The sequence below is a fragment of the Aureobasidium subglaciale genome, assembly GCF_000721755.1.
Source record: "Aureobasidium subglaciale EXF-2481 unplaced genomic scaffold scaffold_12, whole genome shotgun sequence".
Lineage (NCBI taxonomy): Eukaryota > Fungi > Ascomycota > Dothideomycetes > Dothideales > Saccotheciaceae > Aureobasidium > Aureobasidium subglaciale.
The window spans coordinates 165,863-188,718 of NW_013566983.1; the positions used below are offsets into that span (position 1 = coordinate 165,863).

Consider the following 22,856-nt stretch of genomic DNA (forward strand, 5'->3'; position numbering starts at 1 on the left):
TGTCTATCTGACTGTACATCTCTGAAAAATGTTATGCAGATGATCATTCGAAGATAACAAGTTCGAAACGCTAGCTTCGGCGAGGGACATTGGCCGACAAGAAGATTCTCAACATAAATAGCTATAGGTTCAGGTGACCTTGAGTTCACCTCAGTCCTGCACCTTGTACTAACTTCCGCGGCTTTTATCCCAAACTCGGTTTCATGACCCTTTACTTTATGCAATGCCATCAGACTTGCGTGATCATCTAGAACGAGACGGCTTCGTCAGGATCCCGTCGGCCCTCTCGCAAGATGAGATTGATGCCTTGAGGACTGCTTGTCAAGATGTCGCTCACTTGGGACGTGCAGGCAAGTGGCCTTTTGTCAGGACTCTTCCAAAGCAGTTTCCACCTTGGAACTCGGACGTCTCGAACGGCATATGGGGCGTGCAACATCTCATGCATCCAGACCTCCCTCATCACGATACATTTGCCGCCTCGTACTTCGCGCCCTACATCATTGCGGCTGTGACAGATCTCCTCCAATGCTGTGCTAACGATCTGGTGCTTGAGTTATACAATCTTTTGGTTCGACCTGATGTAGACTTCGCTCTTCGATGGCATCGAGACGATATAGGCCCGGAAGTGTCGGCTCAAGAAGAGCTGGACCGCCTGCGAGAGCCTATGCTTCACGCTCAATGGAACTTGGCTCTATATCCTGATGAATCTTTGATTGTGGTTCCGGGCTCACATCTGCGTGCAAGGACAGAAGAAGAACGGTGTGCGGACCCCTTCGAAGACGAAATGCCAGGGCAAAAGGCTGTGAAGATGAACCCTGGAGATATCATATTCTACAACAACAACATCCTGCACCGCGGCGTGTATCGTAGCTCAGCAGAACGAATGACTCTTCATGGATCCATGGGTATCGCAGGGGCCGATCCTGCTAGAGCGCGTAACGTCTTACAACATGGCGTGGGGACTTGGGTCGGACGCTGTGACTTCAGCGGTATACAAGGTGAAGCGGACGGTCAACAAGCCTCTGCTTTGGCGGACGACATGAGGAACAGGCTGGTTGTGATGGGCTCAGACCAGGTTCTAAGCTTCTCCCAGCCGTTCGACGAGTGAGGGGTTGACACGGACTGGTCGCCTGCTCATGCTCCATCCATGACATCCTGCCAGAAATGTGGCTTGCAGAACTCGCGACACTGATCTGATTCCTGTCGGGATCGGCTGTACAGTACATATCGTGTGATTTGGCTCCGATGCCGGGAATGCCGATGTCCCTGGCAAGGATACGAGGGTGAGAGTTTGTAAAGCTCAGGCCAACCGAGACAGCAAACGGGTGTTCTTTCTCCACATCGTCGTTCCGTTCTCTGGAGAGCCAAGCGGCCCATGACGTACCCCGCAATCGATTGGCACAATGGATGCATGAATGTCTCGATATAAGAACGGCCTGTCTCGAAACTCTCTGAACCATCACATTCTTTCTTCAAAATGGCCAGGTTACATGCTTGGCTACCTGGCTTGCTAGCTGTCCTGCCATACTGCTCGGCGCAATATGCTGATTTCTCCATTCCTTCGACTTTCACCACCTGGGACAATGATTTGTGGGAGTTGAAGACAGATAGCCTGCTGCAAGGCCAGTATCAGTCACGTGCGCCGATGGGTAATGGGTATGTCGATCATATTATCGCGAATGGAGTGAACCATGTCTGATTTGAGTCCAGATACATAGGTTGCGCACTCGCCGCTGCTGGCCCGTTCTTTGAGGCAGACGTCAACTTGACGAACCCCGATGGCGGCAACCTTCCCATCAACGGCTGGCCTTTGGACAATCCCAGACAAGCCTTCTGCACTGTTTCAGGCTTCTTCAATTCTCAGAAGAACACCACAAGAACGAATTTTCCAGAGTTACTTCTCAATGGCGGAGAGAGTGTGATTGCGGGCATACCGAACTGGCCGAACCTCATCCTCGAAGTCGAGGGCTCTATTCTGAATGCATCCGTGAATAGCTCCACCATCTCCAATTTCGAGTCCACCAGATCGCTGAAGAACGGACTACAGACGTGGAACTACACATGGTCCCCAAGCTCGAGCACCAACTTGTCCATCTCGTATGAGATGTTCATGGACCGATCTCAGCCTAACGTAGCTGCGATCAGGTTGTCCATGACATCTTCATCCTCCATCAACGTTACGATTACCGACTTGATTGATGGAAGAGGCGCTGTTCGATCAGATCCTCACGCCACGGGCACAATCGACAACTCTAGTACTATATATTCTGCAGTATCGCCGCACTGGCTGGGAAACATCACAGCGTGGATCTTCTCAACCGTAGAGGGACAAGGCCTTGATGTAGCGTCTCGTTTGAACGCTTCTTCCAACTTCTATCTCCCATCCAATGATAGTACCATTGGTCAGTCTTGGAATGTTGCTCTGGAAGCTGGCACTACGGTGACCGTTTCGAAATTTGTTGGTATTGCATCTTCTGATGGGTTTAGCAACCCCCAATCTGTTGCTCAGAATGCATCGCTGAGTGCTGCTGAGACTGGTTTTGACGAGCTGTTCAGAGGTAGCTCGCAAGCATGGGCCGAGATACTCACAGACGATATGGTTGATGACTATACTCTTCCCGACGGCTCCCTTCCAGATGATCAGAACGTGGTCGACATGCAGATCATCTCCAAGGCGAATGTTCATTACCTCCTACAGAATCTCCTCCCTGAAGATGGCAGTGATCTCAATCACTGGTCCATCAGTGTGGGAGGACTTGGCTCGGATTCTTATGCCGGACTCGTCTTCTGGGATGCCGATATCTTCATGTCACCAGGTGTTTCCGTGTCGCACCCCAAATTTGCCGCCCAAATCCCAAAATACCGTGTGATGCTATCGCCGCAAGCAGCTATCAACGCTCAAGAGAACGACTTCTCAAGCGAGGCAATAATTTATCCTTGGACGAGTGGTCGCTACGGTAACTGCACTGGTACAGGACCTTGTGTTGATTATCAGTACCATCTGAACAGTGATATCTTCCTGAACAACTTGCTGTACTGGAGAGTTACCGGAGACGACAGTTGGTTCAAGAACCAGGCAATCCCCGTCAATGATGCAATTGTCCAAATGTTCTCTGAGCTTGTCGAATACAACCAGACGGTTGATGGCTATTCTATCGCCAATCTAACTGATCCAGATGGTAGGTGTCAGTTTGGGCTGTGTATGCGATGACGAGCTAACGTATCTACAGAGTACGCAAACCAGGTTCCTGACGGTGCTTACACACTTGCTTCGGTCGCCAAGATAATTGAGTGGACCCAAGGATATTCTGAAGAGTTCTCGCTGGATCTTGAAGCCAACTGGTCATCGATTGCTGGGAATGTAGCCTTGCCTTTCGCACCATCTGGTCTGCTGACAGAGTTCCGTGGTGCGAACAATACAGCGGTCATCAAACAAGACGACGTTGATCTGATCAACTACCCTCTGGACTATAGCTCCGAGAATTACACCAGGGAAGACAAGCTTGCCTCCTTAGACTACGTGAGTAACCTTTCTCCCTACGTGGCGCATAAGCTGGGAAGAGACTAACAAGAAACAGTACGCTGTAAAGCAGTCCCCCGATGGACCTGCGATGACGTACAGTCTGTACTCAATATCAGCCAATGCTCTCTCTCCAGCGGGATGCTCTTCGTTTACTTACGCTCTGAACGGATTCAAAGCATACACACGTGCGCCCTGGTACCAATTCTCTGAACAACAGGTTGACAATTTCACCACCAACGGCGGCACGAACCCAGCATTTCCTTTCATGACTGGAGCAGGTGGATGGCATCAGGTTGGACCTATGGGCTGGCTAGGTGCTCGAGTGGTAGAAGAGCAACTCATCCTTCAGCCAGCTTTACCTCCTCAGATTCCTTATGTCAGTCTCCGAACTATCATCTTCGGCGGAGCAGGAATAAAGGCGACGATGAACAACACGCACACGAACATAACTCGAACAGATGTATCGGCATCTCTACCACCAAACAGTAGCGACATCTACACGAACCAGTCGATGCCAATTGCTATCGGCTTCTCTCTCGATGAAGGCCGCAACATCAGCATCGCACTCGGACAAACAATTACAATTGAGAACCGTGTATACTTCGACAACCTCAACACGGCAGGGAACCTTGTCCAGTGCTTGCCGGTTACTTCGGAAGGAACGTTCCAACCAGGACAATTCCCACTCGCAGCTGTCGATGGAGCGGCCAGTACTCGTTGGCAGCCCAGCAGTCGTCAGCCTGCATCTCTGACAGTTGACATGCGGGATGTAGATTATCAGCCATTGACTGGTGTATCGTTTGATTGGGGTAGCCGCCCACCAACTGGGGCTCGCGTCCTCGTCTACAACTCGACGAGTGTGTCCAACAGCAGCTCCACAGAGATCACAACAGCAACCTTCTCTGACATTGAGATCTCGATGCCATACAATGCTGCTACCAACGACGTTGTTCAGGAGTACGTGGGCAACATGTCGTACTTCAGCTTCTCCACCCCCATCTGGTCTGGTCAATATGTCACACTCGAGATCAGTGGGTGTCGGGCGACAGGAGACGAGTTGGGCGCTACAGTAGCCGAGTTCAATCTGTTGGGTGCCGATGGGGTAAGTGTTGTTGGAAGCGGTGTTGGTTTTAATGGAACATCGTCGTCAAACACAACCACCAGCATTATTACACCAAGCTCAACAAGGGGTGCAGTGAGCTCGCTAGCGACAGCTTCCATTACAGCCACAAGAACCCCAAGCTCCCCAACTCTTCTCGCATCAAACACAGGGTTCAAGACTGTTAGCAGTTCAGAATACTGGTCACTGGTAGTTGGCGTCGTGATGGTGATGGTGATGGTCCTGTGATGATCTGGCAGGAACTGTTCTGAGCATCACTTACTTGGACGTGAAGGGGAGGGCAGGCAATGTTCATAGTCAACTGTTGAGGTAGTAACAGAAATCTTGCTTAGACGAAACGTGGATATGAAAACAAGTGATGTTGACCTTCTATGGCTATAACACGAAAGAGAGGCAGATAGAAGTGCTTGGAAGGCGGGCCAGAAATTGGATAGGGTCCAGCCCCACTAACCACGAAAGCGGCAAGAACCGACGTGTTCATAAGGAATCCGCCATCGCTCTTTCTTCCCCAGCCCTCCATCTACCAACCGATCACTGCCAATCCGTCAAACTGCAACACCGCAAGAACACCGACAAGATGGCTCTTAACCCTCAAGTGACCAACCTGGTCATCATCTTGTACGCACGCGACACGTCTGTGATGCATCTGGACGCGACACTGACTCGGTGACAGGTTCATGATGCAGGTTTCCAAGAAAGTGCCTTTCGAGGACCCCAACGTCTTGATGGGAGTTCGCGCATTGTACATCGTATCCAACCTTATCATTGCCGGCATCTACCTCTACGTCCAGGCACAGATCAACAAGAAGAAGGGTGAGTCGCGAGTGGACCTGGCGACAGCAAGAAGCGAGCTAACCCGACTGGCAGATCTTACCGTTATCAAGTACGTCGAGCCCGCACCCATGGGATCGACCGAGGAGCCCAAGCCCGTCACCACCACCGTCCACGCCTACGACACTCAGCAGGTTCGTGGCCTGTTCAAGAGCCAGGTCATGGGTGTTGGCATGATGGCTGTCATGCACCTTTACTTCCAGTACACCAACCCTCTTCTCATCCAGTCCATAATTCCTCTCAAGGGCGCCTTCGAGGGTAACCTGATCAAGGTCCACTTGTTCGGACAGCCTGCCGTCGGCGAGCTCAAGAGACCCTGGAAGGCAGCTGGTGGTTTCATGGGAATGCAAGGTGCTGGTGATATCAAGACCGACAAGAAGAGCATCGAGGCTGCCGAGAAGGCCGGCCGTGGTGGTGCTAAGGAGGAGTAGAGAGCATCACAAAAGACTGCACATAGTCGTAAATGTACGTTTAGGTAGAAAAGTGGTCAATCAAGGCATTGATGGTTATTCACGTTCAAACGAACAACGAGCGTCTCCCTCGTGCGCTGAACTATGTTACACATCTAGCTGTCTGAAGGCCCAACACTTTTCAGGGGTTGCAGTGATGTCCACGGAGACAATTCGTCTCATCGACTCCTTCGCTGGCTCCCTCGATCTGAAAACTAACTGTGTCTTTTCGCAGCTCAATGCTGCCGCACATCATGACGAGGAGAGCGAATGTTACAGAACTGGGAGGATGCTTGCAACATCTCATCCTCCCTATGCGCTGCAGTCGTCACACTTCCAACTGTCTGAAGGCACAGTGCTTTTCATGAAATACAGTGATGTCTACGGGGATGCTCGTCTCATCGACTCTTTTTACTAGCTCTCTCGAGCTAGAAAAGCGCTGTGCCTTTTTACAGCTCGATGTCGCCGCATTCGTCACAGAGAAGAGCGAGATGCACGACATGTACCATTTGAGATCCGGGATGCTTGCACTATTTGGACGTGCACGGTATGCGATAAGAGCGTGCTTGATAGAAACAAGAAATTAGGGGGGGTGAATTGTTGCGGAGAGGAGGGTGGAGTTTAGCCGATGTGCTTTGTGGACGTGCGTGCTCTGTGCTTTGGGGAGCATGTGTTAAGTACCTTTGGGTGATGGATGCCATTGCACAACAAATCAAGACTCGACCTGAGAGCTAAGCCAAGGCAAACGCCAGGCAACAAGTCCAACCTGCCAATGCTCCAGACGTGCTGAAGAGTATTTCCGACCGAGCAGGAGAGCGCGACCACGAGAGAGACGGAGAGAGAAAGACAGAGAGCGCGCTCGACGCAGCACGAGACCGATCGCCATGGCATACCAACAAACGGGCGGCATGCTCAACAACGCCGCAAATGCCGCCCAAGCAAATGACCATCATGGCCCTCAAGGTGCAGAGTACACGCTACAGGGTATGTCTAAGCTCCTCGGCCGACGACCTGCCAGGCCCCGGCTGACACTCGCAAACAAGGCGTTATGCGCTTCCTCCAGATCGAATGGCACAACCACGAGCGAGCCCGAAACGCATGGGATATCGAACGAGCAGAGATGAAGGCAAAGATTGCAAAGCACGAGGGCGAGTGCCGCCATGCAAAGAGAATCAATGAGCAGCTCGAACGACAAGTGCGCATGCTCGAGAGCGCACTCAGGCAGGAACGCAAGAAAAAGGGCAGCGACCCCAATGCGCCCCTCCAGCCAGACGCTGCTACCTTGCACTCTGCCAGACGTCAGTCTATACTCACTCGACTTGCTCAAACTCTCCCAGCTAATCCGTCATGTTCAGCATCCCACGACGTGCACAACTCCTTCCTCGATACAACGCCTGACAAGCAGCAATACCGGGACAAGTCGAAGAAGTTCCTTGATCGTTGTCTTAACGAAGTGCAGTATCTACTGACTCCTCCGCCGCACCCTCCACCGCCGCACATGTCTATGCAGAACCCTGCAGCTCCGTATACTGGTCTGCCGGATCCTCCGGTCTCGCTTGATGATCTCTATCTGCGCCGTGCTCAGAGGCCGTACCCTCCCTCCGGCCATGTCCAATTGCAACATCCGGTCAATCTTTCTGCCGAGGACCAGAAACGTCATCTTGCTCTGTCCATGCCACCCGCACAACCTCCTACTCAGACTCTGCCTCCACCCCCACAGGCTCAATCTATATCTCTGGACGAGCCTGTAGAGCAGGTTACACATTATTACGACTCCTATGGCCGCCCTGTTGCCCCGACTCCGGATGCTGCTCCTCGATCCATCGTTACCCAGGACTCTTCGGCCGATGGCTGGAACTTCGATGACCAACAACCCCAGCCCGAACAATCTCCTGCCGATCTGCCTCAGCCTCCCCGAAGGCCGGACACCGATCTGTTCCCAAGTGCAGCAAATCCTCCCTCGAAATCGCCTCCCCGCACTGGGTCAGGCCGTCGCAGATCCTCAGGCTCGCAGGGCATGGCCAGGAGAAGAAGTTCTGGCTCTCATGATCTCCATGACAGTGGTGCGGAACTCCCTGCAAAGACAGATCCTACTCAGTTCAAGGTGAAATTTGCTCTGCGTGGCCATCTTGACGTTGTTCGCTCTGTCATCTTTACCGGCGGCGGCAGCCCATCAGAACCTGAGATCTGCACTGCCGGCGATGATGGTACTATTAAACGCTGGATCATACCCGCTAGCTACAGCAATTTCCAGAACCCTGCGACTAACGATCTGGATATTGCTTGTTACTTCACTCACCGCGGTCACGATGGAATCGTCACCTCTCTTGCCGCATGTCCTTCGACGAGTTTCTCCACCGGTGGCCGTGTGTCTGGAGATGGCTGGATCTTTTCGGGTGGTCAAGATGCCACAGTGCGTGTGTGGGAACGTGGGCGAGTTGACCCGAAGGCTACTTTGGAAGGCCACACGGACGCCGTCTGGACCGTCTGCCTGTTACCAGGCACTGTAGCGTCTGTCTTTGGTTCTCAAAGCTCGAATTTTGGTGGTCCCGATCGCATCTTACTTGCCACGGGTTCTGCAGACGGCACTGTCAAAATCTGGTCAGTCAGTGCTCCTCCTCAACTGGTCTCTCCACAAGCAGGTTCGCGACGTGGTGGAAGCCGTCGCCATTCCGTCACATCTGGCAGCAACCATCCAAGTTCTCCTCAGCCCAACGTGGCTACGACTACACCTTTCCATTACACGCTTGTTCATAGCATTCAGCGCGAGTCTGCTTCTGGGGCAACACCTACTTGCATTTCTCCTCTTAGTCCGTCGGGTGAGAATTTTGTTGTTTCATATACCGATTCGAGCGTCCTTCTCTTCGACACGCGGACCGGCGAAGAGATTATTGGAATGGCCAGTAATGAGACTTACGATGGAACGTTGGCTACCAGTATAAACGCCGTTGTTGCCACTAGCAGTGCCTCTCTTGGCCTGGAAACAGGATCCTCGTATATGGAGAGGGCAGATCAGGAGGAGTCTGTTGGCGCTGGACCGACTGGCTCGGCTCAAGGTGTCGAAGGTGTGATTGTCAGTGGCCACGAAGACCGATACATCAGGTTCTTCGATGCCAACAGCGGTAAGTCTTCTTTGCCATGACATGGTAGAGATAATCATGCTAACCGATATTAGGGCAATGTACCTACACGATGCTTGCGCACCCGTCGGCCATCTCATCGCTCTCGTTATCAAAGGATGGACGGGAAGCGGTTTCGGCAGGTCACGACGCATCCATTCGATTCTGGTCGCTTGAGAAGAGACAGTGCACGCAGGACATCACGTCGCATCGACCCATGAGGGGCGAGGGTGTTTGCAGCGTGGTATGGAGCCAGGACGGAAGATACGTTGTCAGCGCAGGAGGCGACGGAGTGGTAAAGGTGTTTGCGCGATAGCGTCATCGTAAATCTACTTTGCGAATCATCAACGCAAGAGGACCAACTCCATCAACCGAATATGGAGTACATGTCAAGAAGAAACGACGGCCTTGCTAGAAGGAATCAACATGTACATTAATGGGGCTATCAGAACCATGTTTCTTTTTCTCTCTTCTAGTCTTCATCTCTGCAGTGAACGGGAAAGAGGGTGAGGTCGTATAAGGATTTGAAATTGCCATCTGTGAAGGAATATGTACCTATTTGATAGTGATAGGGGAAAAAAGCTAGTGGGCCCAAAGCAGTGCTCCATGCTCGGAATGGTACAGTATCGTAATGTCGTGTTTCGCGTAACCTGCATTTTTCACAATGACATGGTGTGTTAAGGAGGGGGCCAGAGACAAAAATCGAGGAAAGCAAGAAGAAATCACGCTTCGCCAAACAGCCTTGCGGTAATGTCGCCCATGTACTCTTCTTCGAGCTCGTAGTCCTCGCCGTCGTTCTTGTCAATACCAGTGAACTCAAAGGCGGCAACCACGGTTGGGACATCGAAGCCCATGGCGGAGAAGCGATCTACCAGAGATTTGTTGTAGCCGTGATATCTGCAGCACGTGTTAGCCGAAGTCAAGCAGAACTTGTATAGAAGCGTACTGAGCAAGCTTTGCGGCTTCTGCCTTGTCTCGTCTCTGATCGTCCTTGTTCTTGAGGGACTCCTCGGTCACACCTCCACTTCCCTCTGCGCCGGTGCCTTCAGAGCCTGGACAAGCTTCAGGAGCACCGGCGTACTTGATTGCCCATTCACGAGCGACGTGTTCAAACTCTTTTGGATTTGTGATGAGCATGCGAGCAACTTCGGCGTCTTGTGGATCTTTTGGTTCGGGCGAAGATAGTAGTGACTGGAGAGAGATGAGGGCGGACTTGAGGGTGAGGACAGGAGACCAGGCCGAGCCTAAGGTATCGAGACAGATGGCACCCTGAGTGCTGGGTTAGCAAGAAGTGGCGGTGTGAGATGCGGGCAGGTTGACACACGGTCACACTGGAGATGTTTGGGTGCCAGATCTTTGTGGTAAACTTCATGACAGGTGGCTGGAAGGGATAGTCGTTCGGGATTTTGATGTCGACATGGTAGATGGCGCCATGATAGGGAGTGTCTGGTGGACCGCGGAAGACACCCTTGAAATGTGTCAAGTCATCAAGAGTGTCGGAGCCGGTTTGGGCCTTGTTCAGCGGCTCGAGCGAGACACCGGAGTGCGTATCCTTTTGGACGTCCTGGATTTCTTTGGCAAGACGGCGGTTTCTGTTTGCCGCCATGGTTGTCTACTTCAAGTAGAGAGCACAGTTGTTGTGAGCAGAGAGTGTGGACGGGCCAGATGTAGAGTCTAGTTCGAGTCCGGAGCCGAGTGAAGGACGGAAGCGAGGGTATATAAGGCGAAATTGGTTGCAAGCAGTGAGGACGGAGCCGAGGCAGCGGGTCGTTCGGTCGGAGGCGTGTATTGGTTGGATCAAAAGAGAATTACGACTATTCCAGAGCCGGTCGGCGGTCGCACACTTGTCGTTGTGGTGGAATCGAGGCACATGTCATTGCTACAACACTCAAGCTTGGACCACGCTGATGCATCATCGCCGAACAATCGACCAGGGCCTCCGTCTCCAGCTGCCACCACCGCGTGCCTCTTCCATCCGCCATCCGCCATCCGCCATCCATCTACACCACTCGTCAACTCACATCTCTGTCTTCGCACAGACTCTTCCGCCCAGGTCTGACGCCGCTGTCGACCTCTTTCCCCGGAGCAAAGCATAGTCGTCTCTCGCCGCGCCCCAGCTACTACAGCTTTCCACATCAATCATGGTACGCCTTCGTCTTGCCGCCCACTCATCCACATCATACTGATCGTCATATAGGGCGCCAACCAATCTGGCCTTGGAGGTGGCCCTCCCGGTCAGGGAGGCGACAACAAGGATAAGAAGGATCCCAAGGTATGTTTGCCTCCACCTAACACCACTCAACCCCTGCTTACTCTGTGTAGAAGGACAAGCCCAAGTACGAGCCCCCGCCACAGCCCACCACTCGCATCGGCCGCAAGAAGAGAAAGCAGGCCGGTCCGAACGCCGCCGCCAAACTCCCCAACATCTACCCTACCGCCCGCTGCAAGCTCCGATACCTGCGCATGCAGCGCATTCACGATCACTTGTTACTAGAGGAGGAATACGTCGAGAACCAAGAAAGACTGCGCAAGGCCAGAGCTGCAGATGACAAGCAGCCTTCTTCCGCCGGTGCTGACGCCGACCCGGACCGCAATGCCGACGAGAGAAGCCGCGTTGATGACATGAGAGGCAGCCCCATGGGCGTCGGCAACCTCGAAGAGCTTATCGACGACGATCACGCCATCGTTTCATCTGCCACCGGTCCTGAATACTATGTCAGCATCATGTCCTTTGTCGACAAGGACCTGCTCGAGCCCGGCGCAAGTGTTCTCTTGCATCACAAGTCCGTCTCCGTCGTTGGTGTATTGACAGACGATGCCGACCCTCTGGTTTCGGTCATGAAGCTCGACAAAGCCCCTACTGAATCATACGCCGACATTGGTGGTTTGGAACAACAGATTCAAGAAGTCCGCGAAGCCGTCGAACTGCCCCTGCTCCACCCCGAGCTTTACGAGGAGATGGGCATCAAGCCACCAAAGGGTGTCATTCTCTACGGTGCCCCCGGTACAGGAAAGACACTGCTCGCAAAGGCCGTCGCAAACCAAACCAGTGCTACTTTCCTCCGCATCGTCGGTAGTGAACTGATTCAGAAATACTTGGGTGACGGTCCCAGACTTGTCAGACAGCTCTTCCAGGTTGCCGCTGAACATGCCCCGAGTATCGTCTTCATTGACGAGATTGATGCCGTCGGTACCAAGCGTTACGAATCCACCTCAGGTGGTGAGCGTGAAATTCAACGTACTATGCTTGAGCTTTTGAACCAGCTCGACGGTTTCGATGATCGTGGTGATGTCAAGGTCATCATGGCCACTAACAAGATTGAGACGCTGGATCCTGCCCTTATCAGACCTGGTCGTATTGATCGCAAGATTCTCTTCGAGAACCCCGACCGTAGGTTAGCTCAACATCATTGCATTCACACTTGAAGCTAATTGTCATATGCAGAAAACACCAAGCGCAAGATTTTCACCCTTCACACATCCAAGATGTCTTTGGCAGAAGACGTTGAACTCGAAGAGTTCATCAACCAGAAGGACGACCTTTCAGGTGCTGACATCCGTGCTATGTGTAGTGAAGCTGGTCTCATGGCATTGAGAGAGCGCAGAATGAGAGTGAACATGGCCGACTTCAGACAAGCAAGAGAGAGCGTGCTCAAGACCAAGAGCGAGGGCGAGCCTGAGGGTCTCTACTTGTAGTTTTGTTACTTAGCATCCTGGACCACGTCATGACCAGTCGTTGTAATACTATAGCATACAATGAGAGCACGATACATTCGTGCATTTTATGTTGACTGTTATGTTTTTTTTTGACCGTTCGTAAGGGACGATCACCGCGGGACGGCAAGAAGCTTCCAACAGCAACTTCCAAAAAGCCGACCTCGGCGTGGTCATCACCAACTATTGCTATACCTACAAACCTACGATTTTTGTATCAATTACTGTTCTCGACCTCTGAATCTGCATTGGAAATGCTCAATTGAACTTGACAACGATCGGAAAATCAAACAACTGCATACGTGCAGAGATGCAGTCATGCGAGCAAATCGCCTATCTAGGCCCAAAAGCATCGTATACCCATCAGGTAAGATATGTTACCTCTGACTGGCTCTCGCGAACAGACCTGTTGGAGCACAGTCTTTGAGATATGATACATCTTGCACTAAGCATGCTCCCACACCGTCATCGGACAATTTCAATACCATATTCATCATCGGGTTTCCATTACGTTCAGGATGTTCGAAGCTTACACTTGGAAATAGGCAACCTTGAGTGCTTTTAATTCGGACAACTATACGTTCTCGCCACAAACCACAATTGAGGATGTCTTCAGCCAGGTACAATCTGGAAAGGCCGATTTTGGTGTTGTCCCGTTCGAAAACTCGACCAATGGATCTGTGGTCTTTACACTGGACCTTTTCGCCGATCAAAATGCAAAGCACCCGGATATCGTGGTTTGTGGTGAGCGGTATGTTGAAGTACATCACTGCTTACTTGGTCGTCCCGCAGCCGCTACTCAAGGACACGCAACAGGACAAACCAAGGCAGTCCCGGACGAAACAAAGAGTCCGAGCAGCTCTGGTCATGCTACACCTATACCCGGCAATCCTACCCCTAGCAACTCACGTGCGGCTCCATTGACTTCGCTCTCGCATATCAAGAAGCTGTACTCGCATCCACAAGCATGGGGTCAGTGCAAGACATTCTTGTCATGCTATCTCAAAGGCGTCGAAAGACAGGATGTCTCATCTACATCCCGAGCAGCAGAGCTCGTAGCAGCCGACGAAACCAACACGACAGCAGCCATCAGCAGTGGTATCGCTGCACAAATGACTGGTTTGGATTTCCTGGCTCGTGACATAGAAGACGAAAAGGATAACGCGACGCGCTTTTTGATCCTGAGGAGAAGAAGCCTCGAGGACACGTCACCTTCTTTTGGCAAAGAAAACGGACAAGAGCAAGCTCAAGCGTACAAGTCGCTGCTCTCCTTTACTGTCTCTCATACAAATGCGGGCGCACTTGCTGATGCATTGGCCGTCTTCAAGACACACGGCATCAACTTGACTAGCATCAACCCTCGACCAAGCGGAGAGGCACCATGGCATTACATGTTCTTTGTCGAGTTCTCGGGCAAACGAGGGCAGACTGCCGTCGACGATACACTGACCGGTCTGGACAAGGTCGTCAGGTCGTGGAGGTGGTTGGGAAGTTGGGACAATGCTCTACAACAGAAGCAATGAGAGTTATTGTTGAAAAGAGATTAAGGGTATAGAAACAAAATACGAATACTTCGGACTCATGCAACAACTAGTGCTACATCAACTCTCATGGTTTGCAGGCCGCCGTGCCTGTTTCCTGCCGGCGCCGAGATATAAAACGTGAACAAAGAGAGCAGCCTGGCAAGACACACCTTGCGCATCCCGTCTCAGCTCTATTGGCGTCTCTGAAGAAGCAGAGAGGCGAGGAATCTGGAGGGAGGAGAGGTGTGCGCGGAGTGAAGAAGCCAGAACAACCACCAAAAAAATGAAACCCATAAAAGCCAGTCGTCAATTCCAAAGCCCAAAAAGCAAGACAGTGCGACACATGATTCGATAATCAGTGTTGTTGTTGACCCATGTCAGAACCTATGCAACGTCCTTCTTTCCCTTCTTCTGTTCGACCTTGAGCAGCAGAGCGCGGTTGATGGATGGAAGGACACCACCAAAGGCGATGGTGGCGCGGATAAGGGTGTCGAGCTCCTCATCACCACGGATGGCGAGCTGCAAGTGGCGAGGCGTGATGCGCTTGACCTTGAGATCTTTTGCGGCGTTGCCGGCAAGCTCGAGCACTTCGGCAGTCAGGTATTCGAGGACGGCGGTGACGTAGACGGCTGCCTTTGCGGCGACACGCATCTTGTTTTGCGAGTGCGACTTGAGGAAACGCTTGACACGACCGCAGGGGAACTGTAAAACGATGCCGGAGTTAGTAAAGCGCGACGCGTTGTTGGGGGGGGCTTTTGGACAGAGGAGGCAGTGACATACCTGCAGGCCGGCCTTTGCCGAGTGCGATTTTTGCGTCTTGCTAGAATCGCCTGCCTTGCCACCGGTCTTGCCGCCAGTCTTTCCTGTAGGTGGAAAGCTCTCGTCAGCAAAAGATAGCTCTTTCATCTACAACACGCGATGTGAGCATGGGGCGTCCGTACCCTTTCCACCAGGCATGTCTGCTTTTTTATCCTTTCGAGTGTCTTGTTGGGTTGTTTGGTGGGACGCGACCGATTTGACGCGTGTCTGGGCGTATTATATGTGTTGTTCGTGTGGTTGGCAAAAGTTGGTCGTGGGATAGAGAAAGAGCAGACGCGTCGAAGCGTCGAAGCTGAGAGGGTGGGGGCTCTCTCGATGCGTTTCCTTCAGCCCAGGGAAACCGTTGGCTTTCCGTTGCCAACAAAAACCTGAGACGATGCTGTCTTGGCGTATCTGGGAGCAAAGGTATGCTCGTCGACAGGGAAATGTAGATGGCCGAAGCCTGCCACTCTCTGTGCTACATTAGCCGGTATCAGCTCTCCAGTCCGAGTCATATTCTGCAGTCCGTTGCCTAGATGTTAATAAAGCGGCCTACAAAGCGGCCTCGAGCTACGAGTATGCGTAGCCTAACAAGGCACTGTCCTGGTCCTTATATCATGAAGATCACTCCTAGAGCGCACTCCTACCTCTCTGGATCAGTACATCCAATAGTCTCACACGACTGACTCCGTCGACAGGTCGGTGCAAAAGTCAAATGTGCTCAGTAACCAACCTATCGAAGTCCAGCAGCAGGTATTGGTGCGGAGCCCAGTCGAGAGTGTACTTTTGACCACCGTTTCATCATCCTGGTAGTCACTAGGAGCCTTCTTGGAGTACTCCCTCCAGACTTTCTTGGGTGCCCTGTGCCATGCCATGCGTATAACGACAAAATGATTGTGTTGCGCTTCTTGTCGCTGGTCTGGCTGCGGCTATTGTGTAGAAGCGGATTCGTTCGATTGCCGATATATCCCCGGTCACGTTTCCCTAGCCTGTCTTCCCACACAGTTCTGTCACATTTCTCCGAAACGTGTCAGTATCTATACGCAAAACATGACATCAGTCCGTAGAGTATCATTCTCTCTAAATCTTGCGCAGGGATGTTCTAGCCGTACTATTAACACGAACACAGGATTGTACTTGATTAAATCACTGTCCGACGATAAAATGAAGCATTTCTTATTTCGTCTATTCGAGAACCATAACGGTCCAAAACAGGATCGGACACATACCAAGATCACCAGTCAGTGCTCTCGATGATCAAGTTCTACTGCGAGAGACCGCCTGGGCAGTAATGACCGTATTATACTGATGCATCAACATAGACAGGGTCATCCAGCTAGCATAAATTACTTCGTCTCTCATTTCTGACGTATATCAACTACACAGTAGACGAATTGCGCGACGATTCGTTACTAGACTTTTGTCTAATTTTGTGGCTTAGTGCAGTTAGCGTAATAACATCTAACGAATTGTCAAACAGGGACTTAGTCTGCCGACGAATAAAAGCCAGTACTCGAGTCGGGCGGTAAGCGACAGGTTTACGCAGAATAACACGGCGATTTGAAGGACTAAATCGGCCCTTTCTATACCCCCGGTTAAGCGTAGAGCTCGCTTAGGAGTCTAATATACGAAGTAGTACATAACTGGCCTTTATAAAGGTTGTGCGCCCTTCGGGATTAATTTTGATCCACGCGGTTGTAGTGACTCTTTTAGTAGGGGAGGATGTCATTTCTGACATATGTCAACTGCATAGTAGACGAATTGCACGACAATTCGTTACCAGACTTTTGTCTACTTTTGCGGCTTGGTGCAGTTAGCGCAATAACACGCCGTTATCGGCGCGGATTCCATCAAATGCAAAGGTCAACATAGAGTCATACTCAACAGACACGGTGCCCATGCATTGGATTGGCGCTCGATATTAGGAGACATAATGTGACCTCAATGTATGTATATCGAAAGATGGATATTGCGTTGTCTCCACATTGATGAGGATAGCTTTAAATTTGTGGTAGCTGGACTGCTCTCTACCTATGTGACACTTGCCCAGACAAGGCCGGTATAGGCATATTTTGTGGCGACCAGAGCATGTCAGTATATAACATCCAATCATCAAAGTTCCAGTCGAGCATGTCGGAGAAGCCAAGATCTGGCACGAAGTCTCCGTTCAGAGGAGTCACCTGCTGCGTGCCAAGTTTCTCCGAGAACACGGTCGTCTCTTCCTCGTATCGGGCCTTGTTTCTTTTAGGAGTCGGTACAGAGTCCTTTAGGGGTTCCGCCTTTGCCATGAAGTCCGAGTCTTGACTGTCCACAATCTTCTTGCAGATATTGTACACCCTGTCACTGCCAGGTCGAGACGGCATATTGCGACCGAGCGGGTCAATTCTGCATAGGACCATGTCGTACACAATGAAGGCGTGCGTCCACTGAATACCGCCTGTGTGTAAGATTTTGTCTTCAAAGAGATACAGGACTTTCTCTGCAAGTTCAAGAGTTGGCTGTACCAGATTGCGTAGGTCTTGTGTCGAGATCTCCTTATCGTCAGTATTCCCCAGCGACAAAGTATTGGTGAACACTCTCTGTACGTCCGCCCGTGCCATCAGCAAGAATCTGAAGCCTTTGGCCGACAATTCGGATATTTTGTTGACAATAGAAACAGCGGCAGATTTGAAAGCTTGCTTGGAGAATTTAATGTGTGTTTTGGTAACTGCTTGGCGGGCTGCGTGTGCATGCAGGATGAGTAGGAATTGCTCCAGTTGAATATGCAGGAGCGCAATGCTTTGATCGTGTGCTGTCAGATTTTGAAGTCTGTCTCCAACCCAGTCAGGTAGCGAGGCCAGACTAAGCTCGAGCTCTTGCGTATAAGCCAACACCTCATCATATGACACCTGGTGCAAAGGCTGATTGAACATTGTGATAATCTTCCTTCTTAGACTTCGACTTCGAGCTGACAGACACATATAAGTCATCTTTGTCATCTCTGTGAGAGGCCTAGATGTCCGTATATCGGTGGTGGATTCGTCGAAATCTGTGTCGTGCAAATTTGAAGGAGGAGCAATATCGCTTGCAATATCCAACGACACCGCCGGCATGCCTCTGTCGATAGATGTCTGTAGGTCCCACTCAACGATGAACGCCCAAATCCTTCTTCGCATCTCATGCTCAAAAACAGAAGACAGTGTCTTCTTCTGCAGCAACTCGGGGTCCCTGTGCATGCCAGCGGATATGGCGATTCTCAACAAATTGCCAGAATCAACCCAGCGTCTCTTCATCTTCATTTGTTGAGTCTGTTTTGCGATGAGAAGCAGACATTGTACTTGAAACCAAGCCATATCAGTGTGCTTTGGGCTCGACTTGCCGATCCAAGACTCACATACCTGGATCAGCGCGATGGCTGTCTCACGGGGAAGTGGACTGTCGGCCTTGTAGAAAAGTTGTTTCTCTCGCACAACACATTGACAACAAGCCATCATCAAGAGTACAACGGCCACGAAGCCAGGCTTTGCTTTGGTCGGATCTCGCCACATCTCTTCATACTCTCGATGGAAAGTGGGATGATGAAGAATTGCATAGGTGCAGTCGACGTTCTCGAAGTACATTCCGACAAGCAGATTAACCTTGACTCGTTCAGGTAGGTATTCCGTGAGAGGCTTATGAGGCAAACGCGCTTCTTGCCTATCCAGTGTCTTTTTGACTGCTCGTAACTTGTGTACATCTCTCCTGCAGCGTACGAGATCTGGGTTGCGTGCTACCTCTTCACGGAAGAAGCTATGAGCGCTCTATGAGGACGCTCTGTCAGTATGCGACTGAGTACAGAGTATAATAGACGACAATCGCTAGAAGAGAGAGGGGAATAGAGTTGACTTACAGGTGTCATCGCGCTTCTAGGGTCAGATGGACCAAAGAACGTAGTTTTGAATCCTTTGCCTCGAAACAGTATTCTCTCCTTTGCAGCCGAATCGCTGGCACCGCCTGGTGTATCAGCGACTCCATGCAATTGAGGTGTCGCGATTGACATTGTTGCAGGGGTTGCAGGACTTGCTTGAGCAGCTTGCAATCGCTCGATCATACGCTCCTGATGCAAGACTTTGTTGAACATATCATCCCAGACGTCTCTACTCACGGTAACAGACTGTTGCCTTGCAATGTAGGGAACACTCTGTCCAATGGAAGCTTGCTGAGAAGGGCCCTCGTCTTCGTATGAGCACGGCTTGCCAGCCTTCTCACATCGTCCACACACTGGAAGAGCCCTGTCACACTGAACTTTCCTCCTTCGGCAATCCAAGCACGACAGGACCTTACGGCGTCGTTTCCGATCGGGACCCAGATCGCCCTCAGGCGAGCGTTCATGCTCCATCGCGTTTGGCACGTTAATGCGACACGGAATTACAGCGGTGCGGTATAGCAACGTAGAGAAGATGGCTGTGCTAACTGGGATGCCTGTCGACGTATCAATGTCGCGATGAATCCTAACCGCTTCCAGAGGGGGATTTTCGGCCGATTGGTTCGGCCGAAAGGTACGCGTCGCAGCGTCAAGGCACTTACCTCATCCTACGGATCCGACCATGTTGTTCTTTCACGCTTTCGTTCCCACGACACCGCGATAATTGACGGCCGACAAAACTGGTCGGTCACATTATATGGCGCACATGGCGCTTGGATCGTGACAGCAGACACACCGCGCCGAGATGCCTTCTCTTGTCTAAATTCGATGACGATGACGAAAACAATTCTGTCTGTCGCTCTGATAACCATCTTTCGAGTCGAAGCTGTACCTATCTACACATCTACCTGCTCTCATATCGGTCAGAGTCTTTTGTTTCTCTCCGTGATCTGAAATGGTTATTCAGAGCGTTTGAGCCCCATGATACTGAAGGTAGGTCAACCCGAGATTCTTCTCAGCTCAGTTGTTTAGGTAAATCTAGCCGTCCGAATCTTGAGATCCCGGGGCGCGGAGGTGCCGCTTCCCTCGACGCTATACTGTTTCTAGGAAGTCAGTCCCCTATCGGCCTTCTATCTTATCGCGTGTGTACTTATCGCATACCTGACTACCTGTGGTGGGCTGCCAGGTGCGGGGCATTGGTGGAAGACTTCGACTATCTATCTTCGTACTGCTATGGCTGTGACGGTCGAAACGCATCTTGTGTATATATAAAACAACCTTGCTCTCCATCGCTTCTACTCGATTTCATACATATCATATACCTTTTTCTATCCAACACGACAATGGTCTTAGAAAGAGTCAAGCAGATGGCAGCTCAACTGACTGGTCAGTTGCCACCACCTCACCCATTAGATCCTCTATCAAGCAGCGAGATCAAGGAGGCTGTGGAAATCGTTCGCAAGGAGTACACCGATGTTTTCTTCAATGCTGTTACTCTATGGGAGCCTAGGAAGAAGGAGATGATGGCCTGGTTGGCATCGCCTGACACTATTCAGAGGCCCCATCGTGTAGCAGACATTGTCGCGATTGGCAGAGGAAGCAAGGTCTTCGACGGCACTGTTGACCTCGAGGAGAAGAAGATCCTGAGCTGGGAGCTTACAGAAGGCGTGCAGCCATTGGTGAGTGATTGTGATGGAGCTGGGAGTCCAAAGCGACACGACTTTGTCACACACAAACGACACGGCGCTGACTTGATCATAGATTACCATGGAAGATCTAAACACAGTCGAGAAAGTCGTTCGCACAGATCCCAAGGTCATTGAGCAATGTGGGATCATTGGTATCCCTCCACAAGATATGCACAAGGTTTATTGCGATCCTTGGACCATTGGATATGACGAGCGATTCGGAAGCAACGTTCGTCTGCAACAAGCTCTGATGTACTACCGCCCACACCCGGATGACAGTCAATACACATATCCCTTGGACTTCTGCCCCATCTTCAACGCAGATACGCAAGAGATCATTCATATCGACGTACCGAAGGTCAGAAGACAGCTTAACCAAGCACCGCCTAGCAACTTCCACGGCGAAGCCATCGACAAGGAGATTGGCCTGAGGACTGACATCAAGCCAATTGATATCGCGCAGCCTCAGGGTGTGTCGTTCGACCTGGACGGACGTACTATTAAATGGCAAAATTGGTCTGTTCACATTGGCTTCAACTACAGAGAGGGTATCGTCTTGAGCAACATTAGCTTCAATGACAGAGGCAACGTCAGACCAATCTTTTACAGAATGTCATTGGCCGAGATGGTAGTACCATATGGTAACCCTGAGCATCCTCATCAGCGCAAACATGCTTTCGATCTCGGCGAGTATGGCGCTGGTTACATGACCAATAGCCTGTCGCTTGGCTGTGATTGCAAGGGAGCCATTCATTACATGGATGCCGAATTCGTCAACAGAGCAGGTGATGCACAAACTATCAAGAACGCCATCTGCATCCATGAAGAAGATGCTGGCATCTTGTTCAAGCACACTGATTTCCGCGATGAATCGTGCACGGTGACTCGAGGCCGCAAGCTCATCATCTCGCAAATCTTCACTGCAGCCAACTACGAATATTGTGTATACTGGGTCTTTATGCAGGATGGTACTATCCAGCTTGAAATCAAGTTGACTGGCATCTTGAATACATATGCGCTCAACCCTGGCGAGCCGGCCGCTCCTTGGGGAACTGAAGTCTATCCTGGAGTCAACGCACAGTATGTTTGGATTTTGAAGACGATCAATGTACACAGCTAACGTCCGCACTAGTAACCACCAGCATCTGTTCTGCTTGCGTCTAGACCCCAACATCGACGGTCCAAGCAACACCATCTTTCAAGCTGACGCAGTACGAGGCGACGGCGAAGTCGGCAGCGCAGAAAACTACTACGGCAACGCCTTCTACGCCAAAAAGACAGCACTAAAGACCCCTGCTACTGCAATGAGCGACTACGACGGCAATACCAGCCGAACCTGGGACATGGCCAACACCAGCAAGATCAACCCCTACTCAAAGAAGCCAGTCTCATATAAGCTCGTCAGCAGAGAAGTACCTCCCCTCCTACCCAAGGAGAACAGTCTCGTGTGGAAGAGAGCAGGGTTCGCCAGACACGCCGTCCACGTCACCAAATATTCGGATGATCAAGTCCACCCAGCCGGTCGCCACGTGCCCCAAACCTCTGGTGAGCCCTCCCAAGGTATTCCCGCCTGGATCGCCCAAGAGCCGGAGGCAAACTTGGAGCAGGAAGATGTGGTTCTGTGGCATACTTTTGGTCTGACCCATTTCCCTGCTCCTGAGGACTACCCTATCATGCCTGCAGAGCCCATGACTGTGTTACTTAGACCTCGCAACTTTTTCACTCAGAACCCTTGTATGGATGTGCCTCCTAGCTACTCGAGCACACCGACTCAGATGGCAGCTGGCAAGGGAGGTATCAAGGGTGTTGTAGATGGTATCAGCAGATTGGCATTTGGTGATGCGACAAAGGGTGGAAGCAACGACTGTTGTGGCAAGTAGTTGGTGTGTAGCGAGATGGTGTAAATTATTTATGATTACGAGCTTTGACCATACACATTCGAGGATCTTGATATATTCAATCATTACCGCAGCGATACACATGTGGCAAGTTTAAAACGTGTGATGTGAGATTAATTTGTACAGTACGTATCGTCGTAAGATGTGTCTGAAAAGAGGCACATCAACGTGATGGACGAAGGAGAAGCTGGGGTTCAATAGGACCTTGCGGCTACAGTTCGTGAGACGCGTCATGCATTAAAGAAAGTGGCACCCAATGCCTCAAACCTTTGATCTCGACCCATTCTCTGAATCTCTTGAAAATACAAAA

The 22,856-nt window shown here is 51.2% G+C and overlaps 11 protein-coding genes across 11 annotated transcripts; 7 read left to right on the top strand and 4 right to left on the bottom strand.

The window, feature by feature from the left end:
- Nucleotides 1–223: 223 nt before the first annotated feature.
- AUEXF2481DRAFT_5526 (uncharacterized protein) lies at nucleotides 224–1,108 on the top strand (the record flags this gene model as incomplete). Its single annotated transcript, XM_013487612.1, has 1 exon — nucleotides 224–1,108. The coding sequence occupies one exon, from the start codon at nucleotides 224–226 to the stop codon at nucleotides 1,106–1,108; it is 885 nt and encodes a 294-aa protein (XP_013343066.1).
- Nucleotides 1,109–1,447: 339 nt separating this feature from the next.
- On the top strand, nucleotides 1,448–4,987 carry AUEXF2481DRAFT_40568 (carbohydrate-binding module family 32 protein). Its single transcript, XM_013487724.1, has 4 exons — nucleotides 1,448–1,656; nucleotides 1,711–3,179; nucleotides 3,231–3,520; nucleotides 3,579–4,987. Exons 1-4 carry the CDS (start codon nucleotides 1,478–1,480, stop codon nucleotides 4,869–4,871), a joined length of 3,231 nt encoding a protein of 1,076 aa, XP_013343178.1. The 5' UTR covers nucleotides 1,448–1,477; the 3' UTR covers nucleotides 4,872–4,987.
- Nucleotides 4,906–5,165, bottom strand: AUEXF2481DRAFT_40570 (uncharacterized protein; the record flags this gene model as incomplete). The annotated part of the gene is made up of 1 exon (XM_013487725.1): nucleotides 4,906–5,165. A coding segment is annotated over one exon (194 nt), but the record flags the coding sequence as incomplete, so codon positions are not given.
- AUEXF2481DRAFT_40571 (uncharacterized protein) lies at nucleotides 5,152–6,242 on the top strand. The gene is made up of 3 exons (XM_013487726.1): nucleotides 5,152–5,261; nucleotides 5,317–5,456; nucleotides 5,511–6,242. The coding sequence occupies exons 1-3, from the start codon at nucleotides 5,221–5,223 to the stop codon at nucleotides 5,903–5,905; spliced, it is 576 nt and encodes a 191-aa protein (XP_013343180.1). The 5' UTR covers nucleotides 5,152–5,220; the 3' UTR covers nucleotides 5,906–6,242.
- A 120-nt stretch (nucleotides 6,243–6,362) lies between these two features.
- Nucleotides 6,363–9,485, top strand: AUEXF2481DRAFT_40572 (uncharacterized protein). The gene is made up of 4 exons (XM_013487727.1): nucleotides 6,363–6,907; nucleotides 6,967–7,221; nucleotides 7,279–9,045; nucleotides 9,099–9,485. Exons 1-4 carry the CDS (start codon nucleotides 6,808–6,810, stop codon nucleotides 9,356–9,358), a joined length of 2,382 nt encoding a protein of 793 aa, XP_013343181.1. The 5' UTR covers nucleotides 6,363–6,807; the 3' UTR covers nucleotides 9,359–9,485.
- Nucleotides 9,486–9,764: 279 nt separating this feature from the next.
- Nucleotides 9,765–10,648, bottom strand: AUEXF2481DRAFT_5529 (uncharacterized protein; the record flags this gene model as incomplete). The annotated part of the gene is made up of 3 exons (XM_013487613.1): nucleotides 9,765–9,939; nucleotides 9,989–10,311; nucleotides 10,367–10,648. The coding sequence occupies 3 exons, from the start codon at nucleotides 10,646–10,648 to the stop codon at nucleotides 9,765–9,767; spliced, it is 780 nt and encodes a 259-aa protein (XP_013343067.1).
- Nucleotides 10,649–11,183: 535 nt separating this feature from the next.
- AUEXF2481DRAFT_30013 (uncharacterized protein) lies at nucleotides 11,184–12,738 on the top strand (the record flags this gene model as incomplete). Its single annotated transcript, XM_013487677.1, has 4 exons — nucleotides 11,184–11,186; nucleotides 11,240–11,314; nucleotides 11,365–12,433; nucleotides 12,488–12,738. 4 exons carry the CDS (start codon nucleotides 11,184–11,186, stop codon nucleotides 12,736–12,738), a joined length of 1,398 nt encoding a protein of 465 aa, XP_013343131.1.
- Nucleotides 12,739–13,066: 328 nt separating this feature from the next.
- On the top strand, nucleotides 13,067–14,279 carry AUEXF2481DRAFT_5531 (uncharacterized protein; the record flags this gene model as incomplete). The annotated part of the gene is made up of 2 exons (XM_013487614.1): nucleotides 13,067–13,123; nucleotides 13,302–14,279. 2 exons carry the CDS (start codon nucleotides 13,067–13,069, stop codon nucleotides 14,277–14,279), a joined length of 1,035 nt encoding a protein of 344 aa, XP_013343068.1.
- Nucleotides 14,280–14,663: 384 nt separating this feature from the next.
- AUEXF2481DRAFT_5532 (uncharacterized protein) lies at nucleotides 14,664–15,236 on the bottom strand (the record flags this gene model as incomplete). Its single annotated transcript, XM_013487615.1, has 3 exons — nucleotides 14,664–14,981; nucleotides 15,060–15,142; nucleotides 15,221–15,236. The coding sequence occupies 3 exons, from the start codon at nucleotides 15,234–15,236 to the stop codon at nucleotides 14,664–14,666; spliced, it is 417 nt and encodes a 138-aa protein (XP_013343069.1).
- A 1,868-nt stretch (nucleotides 15,237–17,104) lies between these two features.
- On the bottom strand, nucleotides 17,105–19,434 carry AUEXF2481DRAFT_5533 (uncharacterized protein; the record flags this gene model as incomplete). Its single annotated transcript, XM_013487616.1, has 2 exons — nucleotides 17,105–18,856; nucleotides 18,946–19,434. The coding sequence occupies 2 exons, from the start codon at nucleotides 19,432–19,434 to the stop codon at nucleotides 17,105–17,107; spliced, it is 2,241 nt and encodes a 746-aa protein (XP_013343070.1).
- Nucleotides 19,435–20,303: 869 nt separating this feature from the next.
- AUEXF2481DRAFT_66285 (uncharacterized protein) lies at nucleotides 20,304–22,528 on the top strand (the record flags this gene model as incomplete). The annotated part of the gene is made up of 3 exons (XM_013487811.1): nucleotides 20,304–20,639; nucleotides 20,722–21,728; nucleotides 21,781–22,528. 3 exons carry the CDS (start codon nucleotides 20,304–20,306, stop codon nucleotides 22,526–22,528), a joined length of 2,091 nt encoding a protein of 696 aa, XP_013343265.1.
- Nucleotides 22,529–22,856: the final 328 nt, after the last annotated feature.

Coding starts and splice junctions, on each gene's coding strand:
- AUEXF2481DRAFT_40568 (XM_013487724.1), top strand. CDS start 1,478: ATGGCCAGGTTACATGCTTGGCTACCTGGCTTGCTAGCTGTCCTGCCA. Junction 3,180..3,230: donor CAATCTAACTGATCCAGATG/GTAGGTGTCAGT, acceptor ACGTATCTACAG/AGTACGCAAACCAGGTTCCT. Junction 3,521..3,578: donor AGCTTGCCTCCTTAGACTAC/GTGAGTAACCTT, acceptor AACAAGAAACAG/TACGCTGTAAAGCAGTCCCC.
- AUEXF2481DRAFT_40571 (XM_013487726.1), top strand. CDS start 5,221: ATGGCTCTTAACCCTCAAGTGACCAACCTGGTCATCATCTT. Junction 5,262..5,316: donor ACCAACCTGGTCATCATCTT/GTACGCACGCGA, acceptor ACTCGGTGACAG/GTTCATGATGCAGGTTTCCA. Junction 5,457..5,510: donor ACAGATCAACAAGAAGAAGG/GTGAGTCGCGAG, acceptor CCCGACTGGCAG/ATCTTACCGTTATCAAGTAC.
- AUEXF2481DRAFT_40572 (XM_013487727.1), top strand. CDS start 6,808: ATGGCATACCAACAAACGGGCGGCATGCTCAACAACGCCGCAAATGCC. Junction 6,908..6,966: donor TGCAGAGTACACGCTACAGG/GTATGTCTAAGC, acceptor CTCGCAAACAAG/GCGTTATGCGCTTCCTCCAG. Junction 9,046..9,098: donor GTTCTTCGATGCCAACAGCG/GTAAGTCTTCTT, acceptor AACCGATATTAG/GGCAATGTACCTACACGATG.